The following is a 23,784-nucleotide window of genomic DNA, read 5'->3' on the forward strand; positions in this document are numbered from 1 at the left end:
TCCTTCTCGGGCTCTCTGTTGATGATGTCGCTCTGTCCGACCCCGCAGGGGACAACTCCCTCATTTCCAGAGCGCCTCTTATGGTAGCAGGATTCGCCGGTGGGGTTCCCTCCTCAGGACTCAGCGGAGATATTGAGCCAGGGAGAGAGGGGAGCTAAAATTCTCCTCCTCCTATCTCCAATGGCATAGGTCCCGCTCCAGTGTCGCTGCACAGTACGTGGGTGTCCATCGGCCCAGTTATGGGCATCGCCGGGGTAGCCACGGGATAAGGTGTCCTCGGTTTTCACTTCCTCCCCATTCAAATGGAAATAAACAGCAGGAAATTCAGAAAAGAAACACTCGATCGGCAGTACTAACGTCATGCAATCCTATCTGGCAGCCATCTTGGATCCGCCCCCCTTTCTGACCCCATTCTGAATCTCAAAGGAGTCAACTTTCATTTGCATGTGACTCGTTTTCACATGGAAATCTTATGTTCAGTGATAATGGCAGTGCAGTTGGGAGTTCTGACTTCTCAGGATCTCTTCAAGGCATTCCCATCCAACTAGAACATCAGCGATTTCTGCATTTTGTGATTTCAGGATGTCAGTTTCAAGCACTACCTTTTGGTTTGGCCACGACTCCCAGAACTTTTTCCAAGGTGGTTGTGGTGGTGCTGGCAGAGTTGAGAAGATGGGATCCTGGTACACCCATACTTAGATGACTGGCTGATTCAGGCCAAGAGTCTGGAAGAGAGCCTCTGGGTCTGCACAAGGTGATGTCCTTGTTGCAGGAACTAGGTTGGGTCGTAAACCTGACCAAGAGCAATCTACAACCATCACTCGAGTATCTGTGTTCAGTTCGACATGAAACAGGGTAGTGTTCCTGCCGGAGGGCCATGTCCAGAAGCTGATGGTGCAGGTGCATCTGAACATGATATCCCCAACAGTGTGGTCCTATCTTCAGGTGCTTGGATTGATGGCAACCCTGGAGGTGGTGCCATGGGCGAGGGTGCATATTTCTGCTTCAGTGCTGTCTCTCAGCCCACAGTCTCAAGAATTCTTGATTCAGCTCCACCTCCCAGTGGAGGTCTGTTCTCACCTTCAATGGTGGTTAAAAGCAGATCATCTCAGAAAAGGGTTTCCCTTCTGCGAGCCTCCAGAGTTGGGGAGCTCACTGTTAGGAGCTGACAGCACAAGGATGCTGGAGTGCAGAAGTGTCTTTTTGAAACATCAGTCAGCTGGAGGTCCATGCGATCCAGTTGGCATGCTTGTAGTTTGACAGGTTGCAGGGTCAAGCGGTTAGGATAATGTCTGACAATGCAATGATAGTGGCCTATATCAATTAGCAGGGAGGAACCAAGAGCCAGCAAGTGTTGCAGGAAATAGACCAACTTATGGAATGAGCGGAGGTGCAACTTCAGGAGATATCAGCCTTGCCCATTGCAGGAAAAGACAATGTAAGAGCAGACTTTCTCAGCAAAGAGTCTGGATCCGGGAGAATGGGGACTGTCAGACGAGGCATTTCAGCTAATAGATCATTAGGGCCATCAGTTTCTAGTCCTGGTGACTTCTTGCAATGCAAATGTCCCTCAATTCTCTAGTCGCAGGAGAGATCTAAAGTCATTGGGCATCCATGCTCTTGTGCAGGAGTAGCTGGAAGGCAAGCTGCTATCTGCTTTTCCCCCGTGGCCCATGTAGGGCAGGATAGTTCGGAGGGTCGAGAGTCACAGTGGGGGATGGTACTTCTGGTGGGCACCAGATTGGCCCAGGAGACTGGTATGCAGATCTGCAAAGACTTCTGGTGGACTCTCACCTCCTGTTTCTGACACACCAGGAATCTGCTACGGCAGGAGCCCGTTCTTCATGAAGATCCAAATTGGTTTTCTTACAGTATGGCCCTTGAGAGAGCTCACTTGCTGAAGCATGGATATTCTACTGTGGTGATTTCTCACTCGTAGCAAGGTGGCAAGTTCTCCACTTCCATAGCCTATGTGAGGGTTTGGCGAGTGTTTGAGGCTTGTGAAAATCAAGGGGTTCTTCCTCGTTCGGTTAAGATCCCACTCATTTTGGGAATTTTTCAGGCTGGATTGAGTAAGGGTTGACCCTTAATTCCTTAAGTTCAGATGGCGGCTCTTGCCTGTTTCTGAGTTCAGGTGAATGGTGGGTCTGTGTTGGATCATCCAGATGTGGCCTGCTTCTTGAAAAGCATGAAGCATCTTTGTCCTCTCTTGCAGTTACTGGTGCCCTTGTGGAGTCTTAATCTAGTTTGGATTTTTTAGCAGACCCTACCTTTTGACCGATGCATACCCTTTCCCTGAGTTTACTGACCTTGAACTGTTTCTTGTAGCAATTTGTTCTACGCGTTGAGTATCCAAACTACAGGCCTGGTCTTGCCGGGAGCCATTTCTATGAGTGACTCCAGGGATGATACAGCTTCGTACTGGTTACTTTTGGCAAAAAAGGGTCTCTGATTTTCACTTGAATCAGTCTATTTCCCTGCAGTCTCTGGACGGGCAAAAGATGTGGAGGGATGTCACCTGTTTCGGCCTTTGAAAATCAGGCATATCTTGAGGTATTTAAAGGTTTCTGAATTTCAGAGGCCTGGCTGTTTGTTCTCCATGGTGGGAGTAAACAAGGTGAGCCAGTGTGGCAGGCTACAATGGCCTGCTGGATTATGGAGGTAGTTACAGCCACATAGGTAGATGCTGAATAGCCGTTGCCTAGTCAGATTAGGGTTCAGGCAGTGTCACGAGCGGAGATTAAATGGTCTCCCGTTGACATTTGAGTGGTGACATGGTCCTCCTTATCACCTTTTCCAGATATTGTCTACGTGTGCAGGTCCAGGAGGGCGCAGCCTTTGCACGTGCAGTTTTGATGGGACCATGGGCAGCCTCCTGCTCTATTTAGGAGTAGGTTTGGTACATCCCACTTGTTCTGGATCCACCTGTCTAACTGCTAAGACGAGGAATTATTACTTACTTGATTTCCTTTTCTTTAGTATAGGCAGGTGGATCCACCTTTTAGCCCTTGGTGCCGTTGGGTTGTGCTGATTATCCTTCTATGTGGCTGCGTGTTCCAGGAGTTACCTGTAAGTGTTAATCTAGTCCCTAGACTAGTGTTAATACATTCTTTGAGTTCAGTGTTTTCCTGTTGGCTGAGTGCTAGAATGGTTATCTGTTAATAGCCAATTCATTTTGACTCAGTTATCTGAAATTTTGTCATAAACTATATCCCCTTTATCTCTAACCCCCCTGCCTTTATCTGGCCACAATTTCATGTCTGCCTATGTAGTACACCCTTAGCATAGTATGTTTACCTTATCTGTGTGCATGCCTTTCTTTATAACTCATCTTAATGTTTGTGAATGCCAACCCTATATACAGTTGCAAACTAGTGTTTTTCGCATGGAATGACAGTATATAAAACACTCAATCAAGTTTTGCTAGTCTGTCCAGTTCTTTTGAAGAGAATACTGGCGGGCTGATGTCACTGTAGGGATATATATATATTGTTAGCTTTGTTCTGTCTCCATCTGCTGGTAGAGGTGCTTAACCCTCTGGTTTTGGATTCATCTGTCTGTACTAAAGAAAAGGAAATTATCAGGTAAGTAATAGTTTCTCTTTTTTTGCATCCAATAACCACCCAGGAGAATGGTGGTTTCCAACTTTACTGATAGTTTGATCAGACAACTGAATAATATTTACACTTCTTGCATTCAATTGATTAATAGCAAATAAGACAGCAGACAGAATAAACTTGTGACTTCACATCTTCTAGCAAAGTGTGTTACTCACTTTTGGGCCGATACAGTAAGAATCGCAGGAGAGCGGGCGAGCGCCCACTCTCCCAGCGCGCGCACAGGACACTCTCCTGTGCGCGTGAAACAGTAATTTAATTTATTTAAATTAGGGCCGTCGGTAAAAAGAGGCGCTAGGGACACTAGCGCGTCCCTAGCATCTCTTTTTCGACAGGAGCGGCAGCTGTCAGCGGGTTTGACAGTCGACGCTCAATTTTGCCGGCGTTGGTTCTCGAGCCCGCTGACAGCCATGGGTTTGGAAACCGGACGCCGGAAAAATTGAGCATCCGGTTTTCAACCCGTGAGCTGCGGGCCTATTTCAAATTTTTTTTCTTTTTTTTTTTTAACTTTCGGGACCTCCGACTTAATATCGCCATGACACGTTAGCTTTACCCCTTATTCAGTAAGGGGTAAAGCTAACGTGTCAAACGCGCGTCCAATCGTGGGTTAACAGTGCGCTCCGCTGGAGCGCACTGTACTGTATCGGCCTGTTTGGAAGCACTCCTTATTCACAATTCACTTAATTCCTCCAGATTATGTAGTTTGAAATTAGTTCAGTCCTGCTTCACCTCCCAAGTTAATTCTTAAATCTTCCCACTGAAAGTGGTTTGAATGTATACAGTCCCAATATTTCACCAGAACTTAGTTCCAGATTTAATATCTTCCAAGAAATCCATTAGACATCCTTTAACTTCCCCAGACAGCACCAAAAGGAAACTTCACTTTTTTTTTTATTCTAACTCCTTAGCAGCACCTGGGTGGGCACTTCTCACCCCTTAATGTAAACTTTCTCTCAATGGCAACAAAGTTCTTGCTACCTGTATGTTGTATCTTCTAGGTTTCTTCAGGAAGTGCACTTTACTGGGCTCCCTTACTTTAGATGAAATTTGTAAGACCTCCGTATCTTTCTGGATGAAAAGCTTCCCTCATGCAAAGGTTTGGGGTGCAGACTCCCAGGCACCGTGGGCCCTCAGCTCCAAGTGGAAAAAATATTAGAATGAAACCAAAAAGGGGGGAAATCAAGGAAGCAGAAAGGGTGGAGTAAAACTTCCTTGTCTCCAGAGGAGAGTGTTCAAAAGACAGTTAATGCAAAACTATAGTCCTGCACATCGGGTCACCAGACAGGAGAGGCAAGCCTGCCAGAATCGTGCCTTACACATAATCTAACCCTGCGAAAGCAAATGATCCAATCCACTGCAAAGGGGGCACCAAGCCTCTCGCAGGGAATTCTCCAATTGGCTTCAGAGTTCAAAAACAAGCTTAAAGGATGGAATAGACAAGTCAGCGGAGACCGGCTCCTAAATGGGAAAGCTTCCTTACTCTTTCCCGTGAATTAGGAAACAGTACAGAGGCAGGCAGGGAACAACCTGTTAACTCAAGTTCCAAACTAAAAATCCACGAGGAAAGCAAGTGTGTAGGGATGACAAACAGTTAGGATGCACCATCTGCAGGTTCCCACATGGGGAAGCAAAACCAGACCTCTAAACTATCTCTGCACAGAACCTGCCTACTCCATTGGTACGCTCCTTTAATAAGGGACGACCGAAGCTCCTTCACAGAAGGATCCCCAAAAATAAGATGAAAATTGAATTTGGTGCATTTAAGCTGTAATCACCAAGAGGCTTCTATTCAGTGGAACATAACTGGGTAAGTGTTGGGCAGGCATTATTTATTTTGTACACTTTTATATTTTATATTCACATTCCCACGAGCTGGTTCAAAATAGGTTACAGTCAATATTCATAAAACTGTGAAATAAAATAATGAAAATTAACAAGACAGTCAAACATAGTCATACAAAAGCTTCATTAAAATAAATTGCTTTCACTCTTTCTAAACACCTTAATGTCTGCCTCCCCATGCAAGTGCTAAGGGAGTGATCCCAAGTACTGACCCAATATAACATGTGCAGATGATGATCTGTAACTGCGCAATGATGGAGTATCTGCAGAATATAGTCTTCTAGTCTGACAATATTCTTGCAATAAATGTATTATATAGTGCTCACCATAAAGCAATTTATGAATTATGATCAACCATTTAAATTGAGAGCACCATTGTACAGGCAGTCAAGTTTCTGTAATATGGGTGAGAGATGTTCAAAATGGTTTAATCAAAAAATAGGCCTTGCAGCTGTATTTTGGATTAATTGTGGCTCTTAAATTTTAGGCAGACCTATCAAAAGAGCATTACAATAATCAAATGTCTGAAACGTACTGATTGCAAAACAGTTATAAACAGTTCTGAGGATAGTAAATACTTTAGCGGAAAGTGTTTTCAACTTATAGACCATATTTGCTGTATGTGAGGCTTAAATGTTAACTCAGTCCAAAATGACTCCCAGATTATTTGCCTCAGATACCAGTGGCAAATTGATAGCATAATACAGACTTGAAGGTATGTTTTGAAAAACAGATTTGCCAACCCACCAAACTGAAGTCTTTTACCATTAAGAGCCGGGTAATTCTGATTTAACCAATCACAAATAGCATTCATGCAATAACAGAACTGTGCCACTGGAATATTAAAATTACAACTAAAAAAAAAACCTGAATATCTTCAGCATAAATTAAATATTCAGTTCTTGAAAACTTTACAGATAGGCTGTGAAACTCCCTTTTATTGGCTTCCCCTGAAATCTCGCATTACCAGCCTGCACACATTGTCTTCTGTGTGATAAAAAGATTGGAACCTGAGGAGAAGTGTCGTCACGTTGCCGAATGGCTGCTTAGAGACCGTGCTCTGGACCCCGATTTTTATAATCTTCCCCACAGCATTGCCATCAGGCTGCAGAGATCAGCTATGAACATACTGTGTGTATCGGGCAGCTTTGGTGATGCCTGGGAGGAAACAAATTGGTTGATCTAAAGCACTTCTACAAAGCAGTGGCGGCAAACGTCAGAGGACCCGGCCATGGAGGACACAGAACATGGTGGCTGTGAATCGGGCCCCATGGAGGGGAGCGCAGCATAGGAAATTCATCAACGGCAAGTTGATCTGCCTCTCTCCACAGATTTTCAGTTGTGGTTTGGAGAGCTGAGCTGATATAAGCTCTCTGAAGCAAGAAATCAAATCGATAGTGGGAGAGCTGCAGCCAGAGTGTGCAGAATTGGGAGACAATTGATGCCGCTGAGGATCAGGTGTGGGCCTATGAGCACATTCAGCAGGAGTTGAAGCAATTACAGGAAGTCTACACCTTCTTAAGATTGGGTGGAAGACCTAGAGAATAGGTCAAGAAGAGGGAACCTGAGGTTCAGGGGTATCCCTGAGGAAGCTGCTTATCTGATATCTATGACTTGAGCCAACATGACATTGAGGAGATCCCTAAACTGGTGCTTGATAGAGCGCACAGGTCTTTGGGTTGTCCTCGAGGGAATGTGCCCCAGGATATTGTGGTCTGCTTTCATGACTGTTGTAAAAGAGAAGGTGATGGGGCAGATCCAAGTTGGCCGCTCGATAGATTTGCTCGGCGTCAGCTCTCTCGGACATACAAGTTCGCTTTTTCTTGCTGTAACTTTACCTATGATGGGAAGAAAGCAAAAGCCCAGGACAGAACCTTACCCCCACGATTCCTCTGACTCCTTTTTCCGGCCTGATGGATGCCCACGTTGTGCGCAGCAGCACGGTATTGGGGCTTCAGTCGTTGGAGAGTGGGGGAGGGGAATCTGAGCTCCCCTCTCTCACAGGCTCTTTGACACCACTCAGCCCTGCCGAGGGAACACCGCCAGATAATCCTGCTGCTACGAGAGGGGCCCAGAGTGCCGGTGAGCTGAGCCCTGCGGGGCACAACAGGGTGGCGGTAGCTGCAGTGAGCCCAGAGTTCCAGCAAGGGCAGTCTGGTTTGGGAAGAGACGTATTGGTGGCAATGTTGGGGAGCCCTTTTCTTTTGAGAATGTCTACTGTGAAAAGACCCACAGTATTCTCCCTTGAGACAATTTGGGAAGCCATTGTGGAAATGAGAAGTTCTATTTTGCAACAATTATCACCAGTTATTGCTAAGTCTAAGGAGATGGAAGAAAAAATTGTGGCGCTGTCTAACACATTAGTATTGGAACAACAAGTCACTTCTATAAGAGATCAAGTAAATGGAATACAGCAAGTACAGTCAGTATAGTAATGACTAAAGAGAAGAATAATTTGGCTTTGAAAATTGAAAACCTGGACAATATGGCGAAAAATAGAAATCTGAGATTTATTAACTTTCCTCAAATACCCCTAACCCCTCCAAGATTTTTTACTTGCCAAAGGTCAGAAGAAGGGAAGAACAAGGTGAAGGAATAGTACCATTGATACTGGTTCCTGAACCAAGTATGACTCTTTCTGCAGTATTGGAGACATCTGACTCAGAGCTCGCTGCTCCAGCTACATTATAGTGACTTTAGCACGTGACCCAGACAAGGAATGGCTAATGAGACTGAGTCTTTTCTACAATGTAAAGTGAGTGTTCCCTGATGTCTCACGGGAGTCTCAAAAAAAGGAGGAAATCTTTTCTCCTGTTGAGGCTGCAGGTCTTGCAAATTGGGGGTGTTTTCTTCTTAGTTTCCATGCAAGTGCATGATAAAGTATATAAATAATACATATGTATTCTATGATCCCCCACAGTTAACTCAGTTTCTAATTGGGAAAACCCCTGTGACACCAGCAATGTCCAGCCCTAATACACTGTTCCTTATAGATAACATATGGTTGCTGTTATGTCTTTTGAGATTTCTTGGTGAAAAAAAATTAATTGATTTAGGTTGGGGCTAGGTCCACTCCCCATATATGAGGACTTGTATTGAGAAAGGAATGATGTTTGCATAGGTGATTTCTTTTGTCAATTTAATTAATCCTATTCTTAATATTTCTGTTGAAGATTTGTATCTTGAAATTTTAGAAAATGCATAAATTAAAAAAAAAAGAGAAGGTGATTGTCCAAGTGAGGAAGATGAAAGATATTCAATGGCATAGTAACAAAGTGGAAGTATTCCAAGATCTCTCTCTCATGATTAGGAAATGGAAGGACTTCTGGGATGTGCTGCAGGCCCTTCAGACTGGGAATCATTGATACAAGTGGTTATTTCCTTTTGGGTTACAATTTTCCATTAATGGGATAACCTCCTGAGTTAAATCAATGGATGAAGCAAGGCAAATACTTCAAGCAGTTGGTTTAGTGAAGTATGTGGCTCCCATCGAGAGTATTTCTTCTGCTCTGGCTGGCAGGGAGACCAATCCTTGTTGGCAGAGGGTACAATCCAGAGAATAGCGCCTGAGGAGACATTTGGTGGATCTTCGAGAGAGGCAGCAACTTGAGTGTAGGTTTGGGATGGTGCAAAGCAAGTCGGCTATCCTGGCAGACTTGTGAAGTCTGCTTTTGGACTCTAAGGTCTGCTGTTCTATCTTATTCAGGTTCTTTGTTTTGATGGTTTCATTGGATTGCTTATATAAGGTTATCAAAGGGGAAGAGGGTATTTAAGCTACCTTATGCGTTGGGTCGGTAGAGTGGGTTAAAGAGTAGTCTGGGGAGGCTGTGTTGTCATTCCTCAAGTAGGAGGTGGGAGTGTTTTGGGAGGGGGAGGAAAGGGGATATACTGAGCTGAGGATATGGGTGGTACTGGGATGGCAGTCTGGGGGTGAATAGTTTGGTGTATAAAGTATTCAGTTGGCTTCAGGGGTTGTGGCTGGGTTTGGAGTGTTATATACAAACCGGTTAATGAGGGAATTAAAGATTTTGTCATGGAATGTTAAAGGGTTAAATACCTACATTTATTTATTTATTTATTTAGCAGTTTTCTATACCGACCTTCATAGTAGATAACCATATCGGATCGGTTTACATTTTAACAAAGGGTAAAACTGAGGTAACAATTCTGGTAAATAATAGATAACAAAGGAAAAGGAATAAGTCAAAGTTACAATCAACAAGGTATGGAAAACTTGGAGGCTTAAAGACAAGCTGGAAGGAAGATAGAGGCAGGTAGAATAAATATAACATGATACGAATAATTTAACGGGTTAGAGCATATGCTTTAACCAGGAAATGCCAGTGTCCATTGTTCAGGAGGAAGTGTGTCAAGGTCCTTGTAAGAAGTGAGGCTCAAACTAGTGATTATCCGGTGGATCTGGGAAGGCTTGGTGAAAGAGCCACGTCTTTAGTCTTTTTCTGAAGGTTAAGAGGCAGGGTTCCAATCTGAGATTTGCTGGGATATTGTTCCAGATAGCTGGGCCTGCAATTGAAAAAGCTCTGTCTTTGGTCGTAGAGAGGCGAGTGGCTTTAGTAGGGGGAAATTTCAGAGTGCCTTTGTGGATATCTCTCGTTGGTCTGTTAGAGGAGTGGAGTTTGAAAGGGATATCCAGGTCGAGTTGGAGTTGCTGATGGATGGTTTTGTGTATTAGGGTAATAGATTTGTACAGGATTCTGAAATTTACTGGTAACCAATGTAGGTTTCTGAGGACGGGGGAGATGTGTTCACCGCGGCTGGTGTTGGTCAGCAGTCTCGCTGCCGCATTTTGTAACATCTGCAGTGGTTTGGTGGTAGATTTAGGGAGGCCTAGAAAGAGGGCACTGCAGTAATCTATTTTGGCGAACAGAAGAGCCTGGAGGACTGTCCTGAAGTCTTGGAAAAATAAGAGTGGTCTCAGTCGTTAATCAAGAGGAAGCAGCTTTTGAATGATGCTATTATGAGGGTGGATGTATTGCTATGTCAGGAATCTCATGGAAAAGACACAAAAGGCTGGCTTCACATCATTTCCCACTCCAATTTTTTGCTTCAGCTACAAAATCTAATAAATATTGTGGGGCCTTGATGGGATAGTGGGTTTCCTGATACATCCAGATCAAACCGGATTTGTTCTGTGTAGATTGACAGCAGGTAATGTGAGGAGGGTGATGCAGTGGCGTAGCCACGGGTGGGCCTGGGTGGGCAGGTGCCCACCCAACTTAGACCCAGGCCCACCCAACTGGCACCGGAACTGCAAGGCTGTATCGCGGGATCCCATCCCCGTGACAGCGAACAAGAGAACCCACGCCTCGCGCGCCATCACGGCACACATGGGGAAGCACTGCTGCGGCCGTATGGCCAACCGGTCTTCCTGTTCGGGGGGGGGGGGGAGCGGAAGCGCCGCGCGCAGCTTCCGCTTCCTCCCCCCAATGCAGGAAGATCAGCTGCCTCTCCTGCTGCCACCCGTTCTCCTGCTATCTTCGGGTCAAATGGCCCGCCGAACTTCCTGTTTGGGGGTGGGGGAGCGGAAGCGCCGCGCACAGCTTCCGCTTTCTCCCCCAGAGCAGGAAGATCAGCTGCCTCTCCTGCTGCCACCGGCCTCCTGCTATCTTCGGGCGTCGGGCCGTACTGCCCGCCGATCTTCCTGCTTGGGGGGGGGAGGGAGGAAGCGGACGTTGTGCGCTGCGCTTCCGCTCCCCCCCCCCCCCGACAGGAAGTTCGGCAGGCAGTACGGCCCGACGCCCGAAGATAGCAGGAGGCCGGGGGCAGCAGGGGAGGCAGCTGATCTTCCTGCTCTGGGGGGAGAAAGCAGAAGCTGTGCACGTGCTTGAATGTGTATGTGTGGATGAGAATGGGAGTGTGTGTGGGTGAAAACTGGAGCCTGGGTGTGTATGTGGGTGAGAATGGAAGCTTGAATATGTGGGTGAATGGGAGCTCGAATGTGTGTATGTGTGGTTGAGAATGGGAGCCTGGGTTTGTGGGTGGGTGAGAATGGGAGCTTGAATGTGTGTATATATGGGTGAGAATGAGAGCCTGGATTTGTGTGGGTGGGTGAGAATGGAAGCTTGAATATGTGGATAAGAATGGGTGCTTGAATGTGTGTATGTGTGGGTGAGAATAGTACCTTAAATGGGTATATGTATGGATGAGAATGGGAGCTTGAATATGTGTGGGTGAGACTGGGAGCATGGGTTTGTGGGTGAGAATGGGAGTCTGGGTTTATGTGTGTGGGTGAGAATGGGTGCCTGGATGTGCGTCTGTGTGTGCATAAGAATATAAGCCTGGGGAGGGGTGAGAAAGTGAGAACTTGTATGTGTGTCTGCAGAGAATGTGAGCTTGGGGGGGGGGGGGGAGAGCATATGAGAGTGAGAGCTTGAGTGTGTGAGAGAAAGCGTGTATGTGTGTGTGTGTGTGTGGAAGGGAAGAAGACAGTAATAGAAGAAAGACACTGAAAAGGAATTAGGAAATGAGCTATAAGGGAAAAAATGGGAAAAAGAGACCAGGACCAACTGATTAGAAAAATACAAAGATCAGACAACAAAGGTAAAAATATATATCTATATTTTGAGATGTTAGCAATTTAAATATAAGCAACACAACCGCTCTCTCAAAATTTATGGACAGGTAGGAGCCGTGTATAAAATCGTAATAATAAGAAGGCTAAAGTACCACAAATCACCGTGAATTATGTTTGTATCATTAAGTAAACCTCATACTTAGGCGTAGATGTGAATGCTATGCTGCATAATTTGGCATTATTTATCAGTAAAAAAACAACTAGTAGACCTGCATGCCTACAGCCCACCCATGTTAACCTTGTGCCCACCCAAAAAATCAATTCTGGCTACGCCACTGGGGTGATGTATCTTATATGGTGGGTTCGGGAATCACAAACCTTGCTGGCTTTAACGGTAGATGCTGAAAAGACGTTTGATCTAGTCCATTGGGATTACTTGTTTTCTGTATTAGAGAAATTTGGTTTAGGGGGAAACTCCTCTACTTGGATCCGGAAGTTGTATAGTAACCCTAGTGCTAGCATAAAGGTTAATGGGAGTTATTCAGATGCTTTCCTGATAGGCAGAGGTATGAGGGAGGGATGTCCACTTTCTCTGCTGCTTTTTGCTTTATATTTGGAGCCCTTAGCTGCTAAGATCCACAGTGTTAAGGAAATACAAGGTTTAAGGGTGGGGGATCATGAATACAAACTCTCTGTTCGCAGACTATATCCTGTTGACAATAGCTTCTCCTGATAAGTCCCTGTCTTTTCTTATGGAAGAGGTGGTGAGATTTGGCAGGGTCTCTGGGTATCAGTTAAATGCATTTACGTCTGAATTTTTGAGTATTACTCTTCCGCCAGAGTATGTCGCTGTAATTAAGCGGCGGTTCCCCTTTAAATTGTGACTTTAGAGGTGAAATATCTGGAGGTGTCGATTGGCACTAAATTGGATAACCTTTTTACCACAAATTTTGATGGAGTATGGGATAAGTTCATAGGGGATCTTCAGAGGTGGGACTGGGCACCTTTCTTGGTTGGGTAGAATTTCGAATGTAAAAATGAATATCCTACCTAGGTTTTATTACCTGTTCCAGACTTTGCCAGTGTTTGTCCCGGAAGAGTACATTAATTTATGATAATGTAAGTTGTTTCATTTTACCTGGAAGAAAAGGCCACCTAGCGTGAGTAGTAAGGTTATGTTTCTGCCTAAAGATAGGGATGGGATGGGTGTTCCCTGTTTTATGTGGAATTGTGGCTGCACAACTTAAAGCAATGATTGACTGACTGGCATTGAAGTGGGGAGGGTAAGAGGTGGGTTGTCTTAGAATAATCCCTTCTGCAAGAAGTGTCACCAGCCAAACTGGTGTGGTTACCAATCTCTGCTCGTATGTTGCTGGGTGTACTTCCTCCAACCATTGCTCTTATATTCAAAGACTGGAATAGGTGGGTGATCGTAAATATTTTTATAGGTCTCCTATCTTTATTAATCATGAATTTATTTCTGGTTGTTCAGTATTGGCTAAACGCTAGGAAGCCAAAAGGTGTGGGAAGTTGGAACATGTTTGGGATGGTAAGCACTGAAAAGATTTTCAAGAGGTAATGCACATATTTCATTTGCTCCCTTCAGATTATTATTTTTATCTTCAGGTGTGTCACTTCATTTCTCAGAGAGAGGTTCAGAAAGGACTTAATGAGGGTAAATCCTTTTTTGAGGGGCTTTGTGACCAGGCTCAATGGGTGACTAAGGGGATTTTCAGAATTTATAACTTATTAAATGTTAGAAAACCCGGCCGCGATTCACGGCAGCCAGGCCTTCTTACCTGCTCCGGCGAGTCTGCACGGTCTATTTTTGGCCTCAGGGATCGGCTGCGCCGCTCGCTGGGGGCTACAGACCGATCGCGGGCTCTAATTGATGTTTTTGGGAGCATCGGGGCACATCTCCCTCCAGGACGCACACGTCAGTGACGTCATCGGACGTCTTAAAGAGGCGGCAGCCGAGGAAACAGGCTCGAGGCATAGAACTTGCATCGGAGCCTATTTTAAAGTGTAACAGTCAGCTGTTCCTTTGTCCTGGCAACAGTCTTGGCTGAGTGAGGTCTGCCAGGCTGCTCCAGCTTCATTTTTGAGGCCTATTAGCTTGTTCCAGCTTCGTCCAGATCCAGCGTCTGCTTGTTCCAGCTTCGTCTGGAGGAACTTAGACTGGTAGGAACTAATTTTGTTTTCTTGCTTGCACTGCCTTCCGCTGATGATTTCTCAGGGGCTCCACCTTTGAGACTTTCTTCATAATATCATGGAGAAAGGGTCCACGATCTCAACAGTTTGCCAGGACCATGGACCCGGTGGATTTAAGTGCTCTCCAAGCCATTCCTGATTTGTCCTAGCGCCTTCAGCAGCAACAAATTTGACTGGATGTACTGTCTGCAACCATGCTTGCTATGACTTTTACTGGTCTACCTTCTCAATATGAAGATTTCATAGATGTTTTCTCAAAAGAAAAAGCGGAGACTCTTCCCGAGCATCGACCGTTTGACTGTGCTATTAATCTCCTTCCAGGTAGCACTCCACCTAGACGTCAGGTATACCCATTATCTTTACCTGAAACTCAAGCTTTGTCACATTATATCCAAGAAAATCTTCAACGTGGATTTATTCATCCCTCTAACTCACCGGCAGGAGCCGGATTTTTCTTTGTGGCAAAAAAAGATGGGGCATTAAGACCTTGTATATATTACAGAGGTCTTAATGCCATTACTTTGAAAGATAGATATCCACTTCCTCTAATTCCAGAGTTATTGGATCGTCTCCAGGGAGCTAAGATCTTTACTAAACTTGATCTCAGAGGAGCATATAATCTAGTGCGAATTAGATCTGGAGATGAGTGGAAGACTGCTTTAACACACGCGATGGACATTACGAATATTTGGTGATGCCTTTTGGACTGTGTAATGCTCCAGCAGTCTTCAAAAATCTAATGAATGAAATATTTCGAGATCTCCTTAATACTAGTGTGATTGTGTATCTCGATGATGTACTTATCTATTCCAAGGATCTAAGAACTCATCATACTGCAGTTAGACAAGTTCTACAATGGCTGCGAAACCACCATCTTCATGCAAAATTAGAAAAGTGCTTGTTTGAGCAAACCTCATTACCGTTTTTGGGATTTATAGTTTCTACTGAAGGTTTTTGCATGGATCCAGATAAAGTGGCTTGTATTCGAGACTGGCCCCAACCCCAAGGACTTCAAGCTCTTCAACGGTTCCTTGGGTTTTCCAATTTTTACAGAAAATTTATTCCTAATTATTCTCAGTGCGTGGCTCCACTCATAGCTTTAACCAAGAAGGGAGCTGATGCACGGAACTGGTCATCTGAGGCAAAGGAGGCCTTTCAAAATTAAAGCAAGCATTTCTTCAAAAACCTTGTCTTAGGCATCCAGATCCAACACAACCTTTTGTGGTTGAGGTAGATGCTTCTGATGTCGCTGTAGGAGCAGTTCTCAGCCAACATTCTACCTTGCTCTTATTTTTCTAGAAAATTTTTACCAGCTGAGAAAATTTATGGTATTGGAGATAAAGAATTGTTGGCAGTCAAGATGGCATTGGAAGAATGGCGACAATGGCTTGAGGGGGCGTTACATCCAATAACTATCTTCAGACCATAAAAATTTAGAATATCTCAGTAAGGCCCAATGTTTGAATCCTCGTCAAGCTCGGTGGGTGTTATTTTTTAGTTGTTTCAATTTCAGCTTAAGATATCATCCAGCTATAAAAAAAAACCGATCAGGGCTGATGCACTTTCAAGAGTTTATGAAACAGATGATACTCCGACTTCTCTACAATATATTGTGGATCCAGCATGAATAATCTTTGCAGCAACACAAACAGTGCCAGTAGGGAAGACTGTAGTTCCCCTTCGTCTTAGACAAAAAGTACTAGCCTGGGCTCATGATTCTCTAACAGCTGGACATCCTGGCAGACTACGTACTCTTAAATTATTAAGTCAATACTACTGGTGGCCAACCATAAAAAAAGACACACGATCATATGTAGATTCTTGCCCAATTTGTGCTCAGCAAAAACCTTTACGGGGACGCCCTTGGGGTCTTTTGCAAACCTTGCCAGTACCAAAAGCACCCTGAACTCATATCTACAGCTTTTATTGTAGAGTTGCCTCCATCCATTGGTAACCAAGTGATTTGGGTGGTAGTAGATAGATTTTCAAAGATGGCTCACTTCATTCCTCTTCCTAAGTTACCCACAGCTCCAGAGTTTGCACAGTTGTTCACACAACATATATTTCGTTTACATGGATTGCCTCAACATATTACTTCCGATCGAGGATCCCAATTCACAAGCAAATACTGGCAAGCTTTTTGTAAAACATTTGGGGGCGGATTTTCAGAGCCCTGCTCGCGTAAATCCGCCCAAAACCGGGCGGATTTACGCGAGCAGGGCCCTGCGCGCCGGTAAGCCTATTTTACATAGGCCTACCGGCGCGCGCAGAGCCCCGGGACTCGCGTAAGTCCCGGGGTTTTCGGAGGGGGCGTGTCGGGGGGCGTGTCGGGGGGGCGGGCCCCGAACGCGTGGCGTTTTCGGGGCGTGTCCGGAGCGTTCCGGGGGCGGGCCCGGGGGCGTGGCTACGGCCCGGGGCGGCCCGGGGGCGTGGCCGTGCCCTCCGGACCCGCCCCCAGGTCGCGTCCCGGCGCGCAGGAGGCCCGCTGATGCGCGGGGATTTACGCCTCCCTCTGGGAGGCGTAAATCCCCCGACAAAGGTAAGGGGGGGTTTAGACAGGGCCGGGCGGGTGGGTTAGGTAGGGGAAGGGAGGGGAAGGTGAGGGGAGGGCAAAGGAAAGTTCCCTCCGAGGCCGCTCCGATTTCGGAGCGGCCTTGGAGGGAACGGGGGTAGGCTGCGCGGCTCGGCGCGCGCTGGCTATACAAAATCCATAGCCTTGCGCGCGCCGATCCAGGTTTTTAGCAGATACGCGCGGCTCCACGCGTATCTACTAAAATCCAGCGTACTTTTGTTTGCGCCTGGAGCGCAAACAAAAGTAGGCTATTCGCGCTCCTTTTAAAATCCGCCCCTTGGAGTAGTTAGATTTTACCTTGGCATATCATCCCCAGGGTAATGGACAAACTGAGCGAGTCAATCGGACTCTAAAGACGTTCCTTCGCTCTTTTGTCAATTCTAAGCAAGATAACTGGGCATCGTTATTACCGTGGACAGAATTCTCTCACAATATGCATGCTAATTCAGCTACTAAAAAATCTCCTTTTCAAGTAGTTTTTGGTCGACAACCTATTCCACCACTGCCAAAGCAACTCATCGTCTCTTCTCCAGCTGCCCAGCTTACATCTCAGCAGCTCCATGTATTATGGAAAGACATTCAAACAAACATTACAAAGGCTAATGATGCTGCTAAAAGAACTACAGACAAACATCGACGTCCAGCTCCTCATTTCTGCACTGGAGATAGAGTATGGTTAAGTACACATCATACTCACCTTAGAGTACCTTCTATGCGGTTGGCACCTAAGTACATTGGACCGTACAAGATTACTGATCTTTTAGGTCCAGCAACTTATCGTTTACAATTACCTTCTACTCTTCGAATACATAATTCATTTCATGTATCCTTACTTAAACCACTAATACTTTCTTGGCCACATCGTAAGATGCCAAAAACTCCTAAAGTGGTATCCGAAGAAGATCAAATCTATCAAGTTAAAGAAATTCTAAATGTGCGCCGACATTTCCGGCGCTGGGAGTATCTAATAGCTTGGGAAGGCTATGGACCAGAAGAAAATACCTGGGAACCAGTTTCGCACATTCTAGATAAATCACTTCTCCAGCAATTTCATCAAGAACATCCACACACGCCTAAGCCTTTTTTGAGGGGGCGTAAGAGGAGAGGTACTGTTCGAAAACCCACCCGCAAGTCGCCGTGGCCGGGCCTTCCTACCTGCTCCGGCTGATCTGCGCGGTCTGTTTTTGACCTCGGGATTGGCTGCGCCACTCCTGCAGGCCGATCGCGGGCTCGAATTGATGTTTTTGGGAGCGTCGTGGCACACCTCCCTCCGGGACGCGCACGCACGCGTCAGTGATGTCATCAGGCATCTTAAAGAGGCGGCAGCCGAGGAAACAGGCTCGAGGCATAGAACTTGCATCGGAGCCTATTTTAAAGTGTAACCGTCAGGTGTTCCTTTGTCCTGGCAACAGTCTTGGCTGAGTGAGGTCTGCCAGGCTGCTCCAGCTTCATTTTTGAGGCCTATTAACTTGTTCCAGCTTCAGCTTGTTCCAGCTTCATCCAGATCCAGCGTCAGCTTGTTCCAGCTTCGTCCAGAGGAACGTAGACTGGTAGGAACTAATTTTTTCTTCTTGCTTGCACCGCCTTCCGCTGACTATTTCTCAGGGGCTCCACCTTTGAGACTTTCTTCATAATGTTACGGAGAAAGGGTCCACAATCTCAACATTAAATAAAGTTCTTAAACAACCACCTTTGCATATTGTGGGTTGGGAGAACGATCTGAAACGGCCACTTGGGGAAATGAAATGGGATTTGTTTCCTTAATACTAAATGGAGTTCAATTTCAGCTACTATAGTGGAACAGGGCTATAAATTGCTTTTTAGGAGGTATTTTACACAGACTAGGTTGTTTAAATAGTCTCCTGGACTGGGAGATTCATGCTGGCGAGGGTGTGGTGGGCATGTCCAAAGATAGTGATCAACTGTACCACCAAGAGGGTCATTCTCTAACGCTATCGCATGCGAAAAGGGACTTTTCGCGTGTGATAGCTAGCTCGGGGCGGAGTCGGGGCGGCACTGGGGCCAACGCTGCAGACACATCATTGGCGGTGAAAGGTAAGATTGCTTATCGCTGCCAGTTTCCCACCAAATAACTACACCTTTTATGGTGTAGTTATTCAGCGCGGAAGCCTGCAGCGATCGCATTGTGGAGGTGCTATCGCAGGACCACCCCCCCTGCCCCCTGTTACCGCCGGGTTCTCTGCGACCTTAGAGAATCCAGGCCCAAGTCCCGAAACATAAGAGATAGTGGGAGAGCTAATACCCAAGGACCCGCAATTTCTCTTTAATATTCCTTATACAGAACCAGCTACTACTGTTTTCTTAGCACAGCAAATATTCATCACTGCCAGAGGAGAAATTGCTCATGCTTGGAAGGAGACCACAATGCTGCTTTTACAAAGGGTGATTCAAAGATTGAGTAGAATTTATTATTTGAACAAGTTAACTGCGATCAGACATAAATGGGTGGACAAATTTGAAAAAAGTGGCACCATTATATATGCTGGCAAAGAAAGGAGTGTAATTGTTAGAAGGAAGGGGGAGGTATAGGGGATTTTTGGGATTCTTCAGACTGTCCTTTAGGGCACAGATGGGAGTGCGTGGGTGGGGGGAGGAGGTTGGCGGGGTTTGGGGGTGTTTGCTATATTTTGTTCCTGCTCCTGTTCACTTATGACTTGTGTATTTTATTTTGTCTTATTTTTATCATGCATATCTGTTCTATTTTACAGAGTTTCAGGGGACTCTGGGGATCTTTTTCTGTATATTTGATTGCTTACATATAGTGCCTTGAGAGGGGAGGGGTTGGTCGGGAGAGGCGGGTTGATAATATGAATGTACAAAAAAATCTTTTCTTGTGCTGTCTTTTTTTTTTTTTTTAATTGGAATTGTTCTACATTAAGTTGTACTAGTTTCTTTAATTGCTACAATAAACTTTAAATGAGAAAAAAAAAGATTGGAACCATGCCAACACTCTTCCTCCTATACACACTTGATTCATATGTGAAATTAGTAAAGCATGGTCCAAGGTGTCAAATGCCATGGTAAGATCAAGCTGCACCAAAATACCGGAATTACCTTGACCCTTGGAAGTTAAGTTTATCAAGGCGGGATAGAAGTAATAGTTCTATGCTTTGGGCAACACGAAAACCATTTTCATGGTCATCCAACTCACGCTTATCAATAAGAAAATAATCTAGCTGTCTTAAAACACATTTGTCTAAAATCTTTCCTAAAGTACACAAATTAGAAATCGGCCTGTAGTTTGTAATTTCAGTAGGTGATATGACATTTTTCTGAATCTGCCTTACAATTGCATATTTCAATGCGCAAAGAAAAATACTGTTAGTGATGGATTTACAATTTGCTTAATAAACTGGTTTGTATGATCTTCTAGACCTCATACAGTTGCAAATGAGCAGGAGGTAGAAGTGTGATGTAATCCATTAAGAACTGTGGAAAGTTCACAGATGAAATGATGTCAGAATCTGACCACTTGGCAACCATGTTAGACATTGACAGGAACTACTGCCAGTGAACTACTCAGGGGCCCAATGATATTTAATTTTCATTACTCTGTCTGAAAAGTAATGTTCAAGTGCATCACTATCAGGATATGAATGTAAATGAGCACTTGGTCTAGACACCAAGTCATTAACCACCATAAGCTCTCGTGGGGGATTGAGACAGAAAGCATGCTTTTTATCAAACAGTTCTTTTCATTTTCTTCCTATATTGCTGCTCAAAAAGAACTATCATGCCTTTCATTTCCTTCCTAGAACTTGCAGCTTTCTTTTCTAAGCTACTAAATCCTTAGAAAACCAAGCAGCCTCCTTCCAGGCACTCTGTATTGATTAGTGGTGTGCATACATTTTTTTTCGTTGACTTTGTTTTCGGGTCCAGTGTGGGTCATTTCAGTCCACCCTCAGATCGGAAAATGTTTTTCATTCCCAATTAAAAAACAAAAACAAAAACAAACCCAAAAAAACTCAAACCTACCCCCAACCCTTCAAATTTAATTAAATAGAACCCTTCTGACCCCCCCCCCTCCCCCAAGACTCACTGAAAGTCCCTGGTGGTCCAGTGGGGGTCCTGGGAGTGATCTCCCACTCTCGGACCGGTGGCTTCCAGTAACCAAATGGTGCCAGTGGCCCTATGCCTTTACCATGTGACAGAGGCTACTGCTGCCATTGGCTGACCCCTGTCACATGGTAGGAGTTAGAGGAGGTACAGGAGTTAAGTTCTGACCATCCTAAAGCAGCTGTAGTATTGGAAAAAGTCCTATGTAAGAAGAGGGGTATTGCATCTACTTGTAAATTGAAATTGCCAAGAATGATACAGTTGGCATAAAGTTCAAATGCCAATGGTAACAGATGAGAATGGTGCAAGCTAAGAAAGCCAGGAAGATTATAAACTAAACAAATATCCCAGAGGAGACAACAACCCTACAACATCTATATGGGGGATCCAATCTATTGATGACTGTATAAACATAAGAGATTCTTTAGCAACAATAAGAAACCACTTGTTTTTCTAATCTAGGTTGGGAAAAAACTAAATACTCGGCAAGTTAAGTAGGAGTAAATCAGAACATAACCAAGTCTCTGTGACAGAAAATATCAGGGCATATTTTATTTATTTATTAATATTATATAGTGACATATCACATGGGTTTACATTCAGGTACTGTAGGTATTTCCCTATCCCCAGAGGGCTTACAATCTATGTTTTGTACCTGAGGCAATGGAGGGTAAAGTGACTTGACCAAGGTCACAAGGAGCAACAGTGGGGACTTGAACCCTGGTCTCCTGGTTGATAGCCCTCTGCTCTAACCACTAGGCTATTCCTCCTCTCTGAGTAAAGAGATCAGAAGAGAATTGCTTGTCCATTAACTGATAAGAGAGGTGAATAGTCACCTATTTCTAGTGTTATGGATTCATCTATCAGTTGAGAGACCAGTACTGAGGGCGATCCACCATAGGGTGAATACTATCAGGCTCTGGGGATTTATTGCATAATTATTTTTTGGTGTTCACTAATTTCTAATTAGTGTGAACTAAATATTAGGATGCACTAATCAAAAGCACATCCCTAGTATGTACTAATTTCTTCTGGGACTGGCTCAGCATGCATGCTAAGTTTTAGTGCAGAGGCCCTTACATCTAAAGGGGGACTAAGTGGAGTAGGTTTGAAGTTGTAACCATGTATATATTTTTTTGAGTGAACTGTAATATTTTATAAGGGCCATATTCAGCAGGCTTGTGAGTAGGAAAGTTACCTGGATATTCAGCAACACAACCAGGTAAGTCAAGTCTGCCACTGAATATACCTGGCAAAAGCTACCAAGTAACTTTAGAACAGCAATTTTGTTTCCAAGTAGACTTACACAGCTAAGTTTATCTGGCTCCTGCTGCATCCCCATGTCTCCCTGCCCTTCCTCTTTTTTATCTGTTACATTTTAGCTGGGCAGTGATTTACATGGATAGGAAATTCAAATTGCAGGATTTCTCAGTGAACATAGACCTTTGTTTCTTGAGGCTTTTAAAATTTTGTGGAGACAATTTCTCTGCCCTTTCTCCAGCTTCATTATCCTTTACGTTGTTGAGTTTAATACTTTAGTTTTTAATGAATTTATATTATGTTTAAAACTAATTAGTGGGTGAATCACATCTGTTTTCAGAATAAAGAAGGTCAAGAACTGGTGGGAACTGGTGGTCATGATATGAGGCTCTGAAGGGGGAGACTCAGGAATAACAGGAAAATCTTTATTCACAGAAAGGGTGCGAGATACAAGGAGGTGATAGAGGCGAAAGCACGGGTCAAGTACAGAGGATCGTTAATTGCAAAGCCTGATTACAACTGCAGTCTAAGACACTAGACTGGTCCTTTATCAGCTATCAAATTGTTTCTGTATTTTTGTAATGATGAAGTGTGCATAAATGCCATTAATGAAGACCAGATCCGGATTGAAGGCGAATGCCACCCTGAGTGAAAAGCGTGACCCTGTCAACTGATGGCACCCGCCCCCCCATGGCGGGTGTCTTTGGCCACAGTAGGATGGGATCCACCAAAGTCACACAATCACTCCTTGCCCATGGTGAGATGGGATCCACTGTGTCCCCATGGTGGTCGGGGTGTCCTTCAGCTGACAGCACCCCGAGCAGCTGCCTGGCTCACCCACCCCAAAAGCCGGCCCTAGTGATATTAAACAGCATCTTGGAGTGTTTGGGAATTGGATGGTTAAAGGTTGGTAACCTTAACCTTGTCATATCTATGCATGTGGCGTATGAGCATCTGCACATGCTATCGCCTAGTTTTATTGTTCCCGCCAGCACCGTTCCTTGACTGGCTCTGTATTTCCTCTTAGTTTGGAATTTATAGGCAGCTCTGCCTGCACTGAAACTTTTTTTCTTTCTTTACAGGCAGCCATAGAAGATAGATTTGATTGTATGAGCCTGGAAAATCACTTAGCAGGTAAAAAGGTCTTTATTTGTATTTGAAGCTTATGGAAAACCACTGAGGAACAGGAAATGCTGTGCCTGCTGGATATTTTCTCATGAATAACCAGGAATACTGTTGAGGGGAACAGGAAGTGCGAGGCAAAGCTTCTTCCAGTGTATGAAGGATTATCAAATGCACTCATGAGTCCCCAGCAGCCATTGTATGCGGTCGTGCACATTTCAGATGCCGTTAGTGCTGCAAACAAAGGGCTTCTGTAGGGGAACCTAGTGCCCCCTGCATTATGTTCCCAGCCACTACATTTTGTCCCAGTGTATTTCTTGTTAGCTTCGGATAAATTACTTGTGCCTTCTACCATCTGCATTCACAAATCAGCAACAGACAGCCCAAGTTTGGATTAGGGAGAGGAGGAAACATTACAGAGCAAACATCCCCTCTCCACTCCCTCATCTTCCAAAGTATGAGATAAATCAAATGTATCACTCATCTCTCCTACTGAATCTCAAGTAAAACAACAGAAATAGAACAAATGAAATCACATTTTAATGAAC

The 23,784-nt window shown here is 44.7% G+C and overlaps 1 protein-coding gene across 4 annotated transcripts in view; it reads left to right on the forward strand.

Annotated features, from left to right (window-relative positions):
- Positions 1-23,784, forward strand: part of IRF7 (interferon regulatory factor 7) — a 128,113-nt gene that overhangs the window by 46,100 nt on the left and 58,229 nt on the right. For all 4 annotated transcript variants that reach the window (XM_029582758.1, XM_029582755.1, XM_029582757.1 and 1 more), the window contains exon 6: positions 23,197-23,248. In XM_029582758.1, the coding sequence (XP_029438618.1) occupies positions 23,197-23,248 (52 nt within the window). The remainder of the gene's footprint in view (positions 1-23,196; positions 23,249-23,784) is intronic.

Source organism: Rhinatrema bivittatum, chromosome 17, assembly GCF_901001135.1.
Source record: "Rhinatrema bivittatum chromosome 17, aRhiBiv1.1, whole genome shotgun sequence".
Taxonomy (NCBI): domain Eukaryota; kingdom Metazoa; phylum Chordata; class Amphibia; order Gymnophiona; family Rhinatrematidae; genus Rhinatrema; species Rhinatrema bivittatum.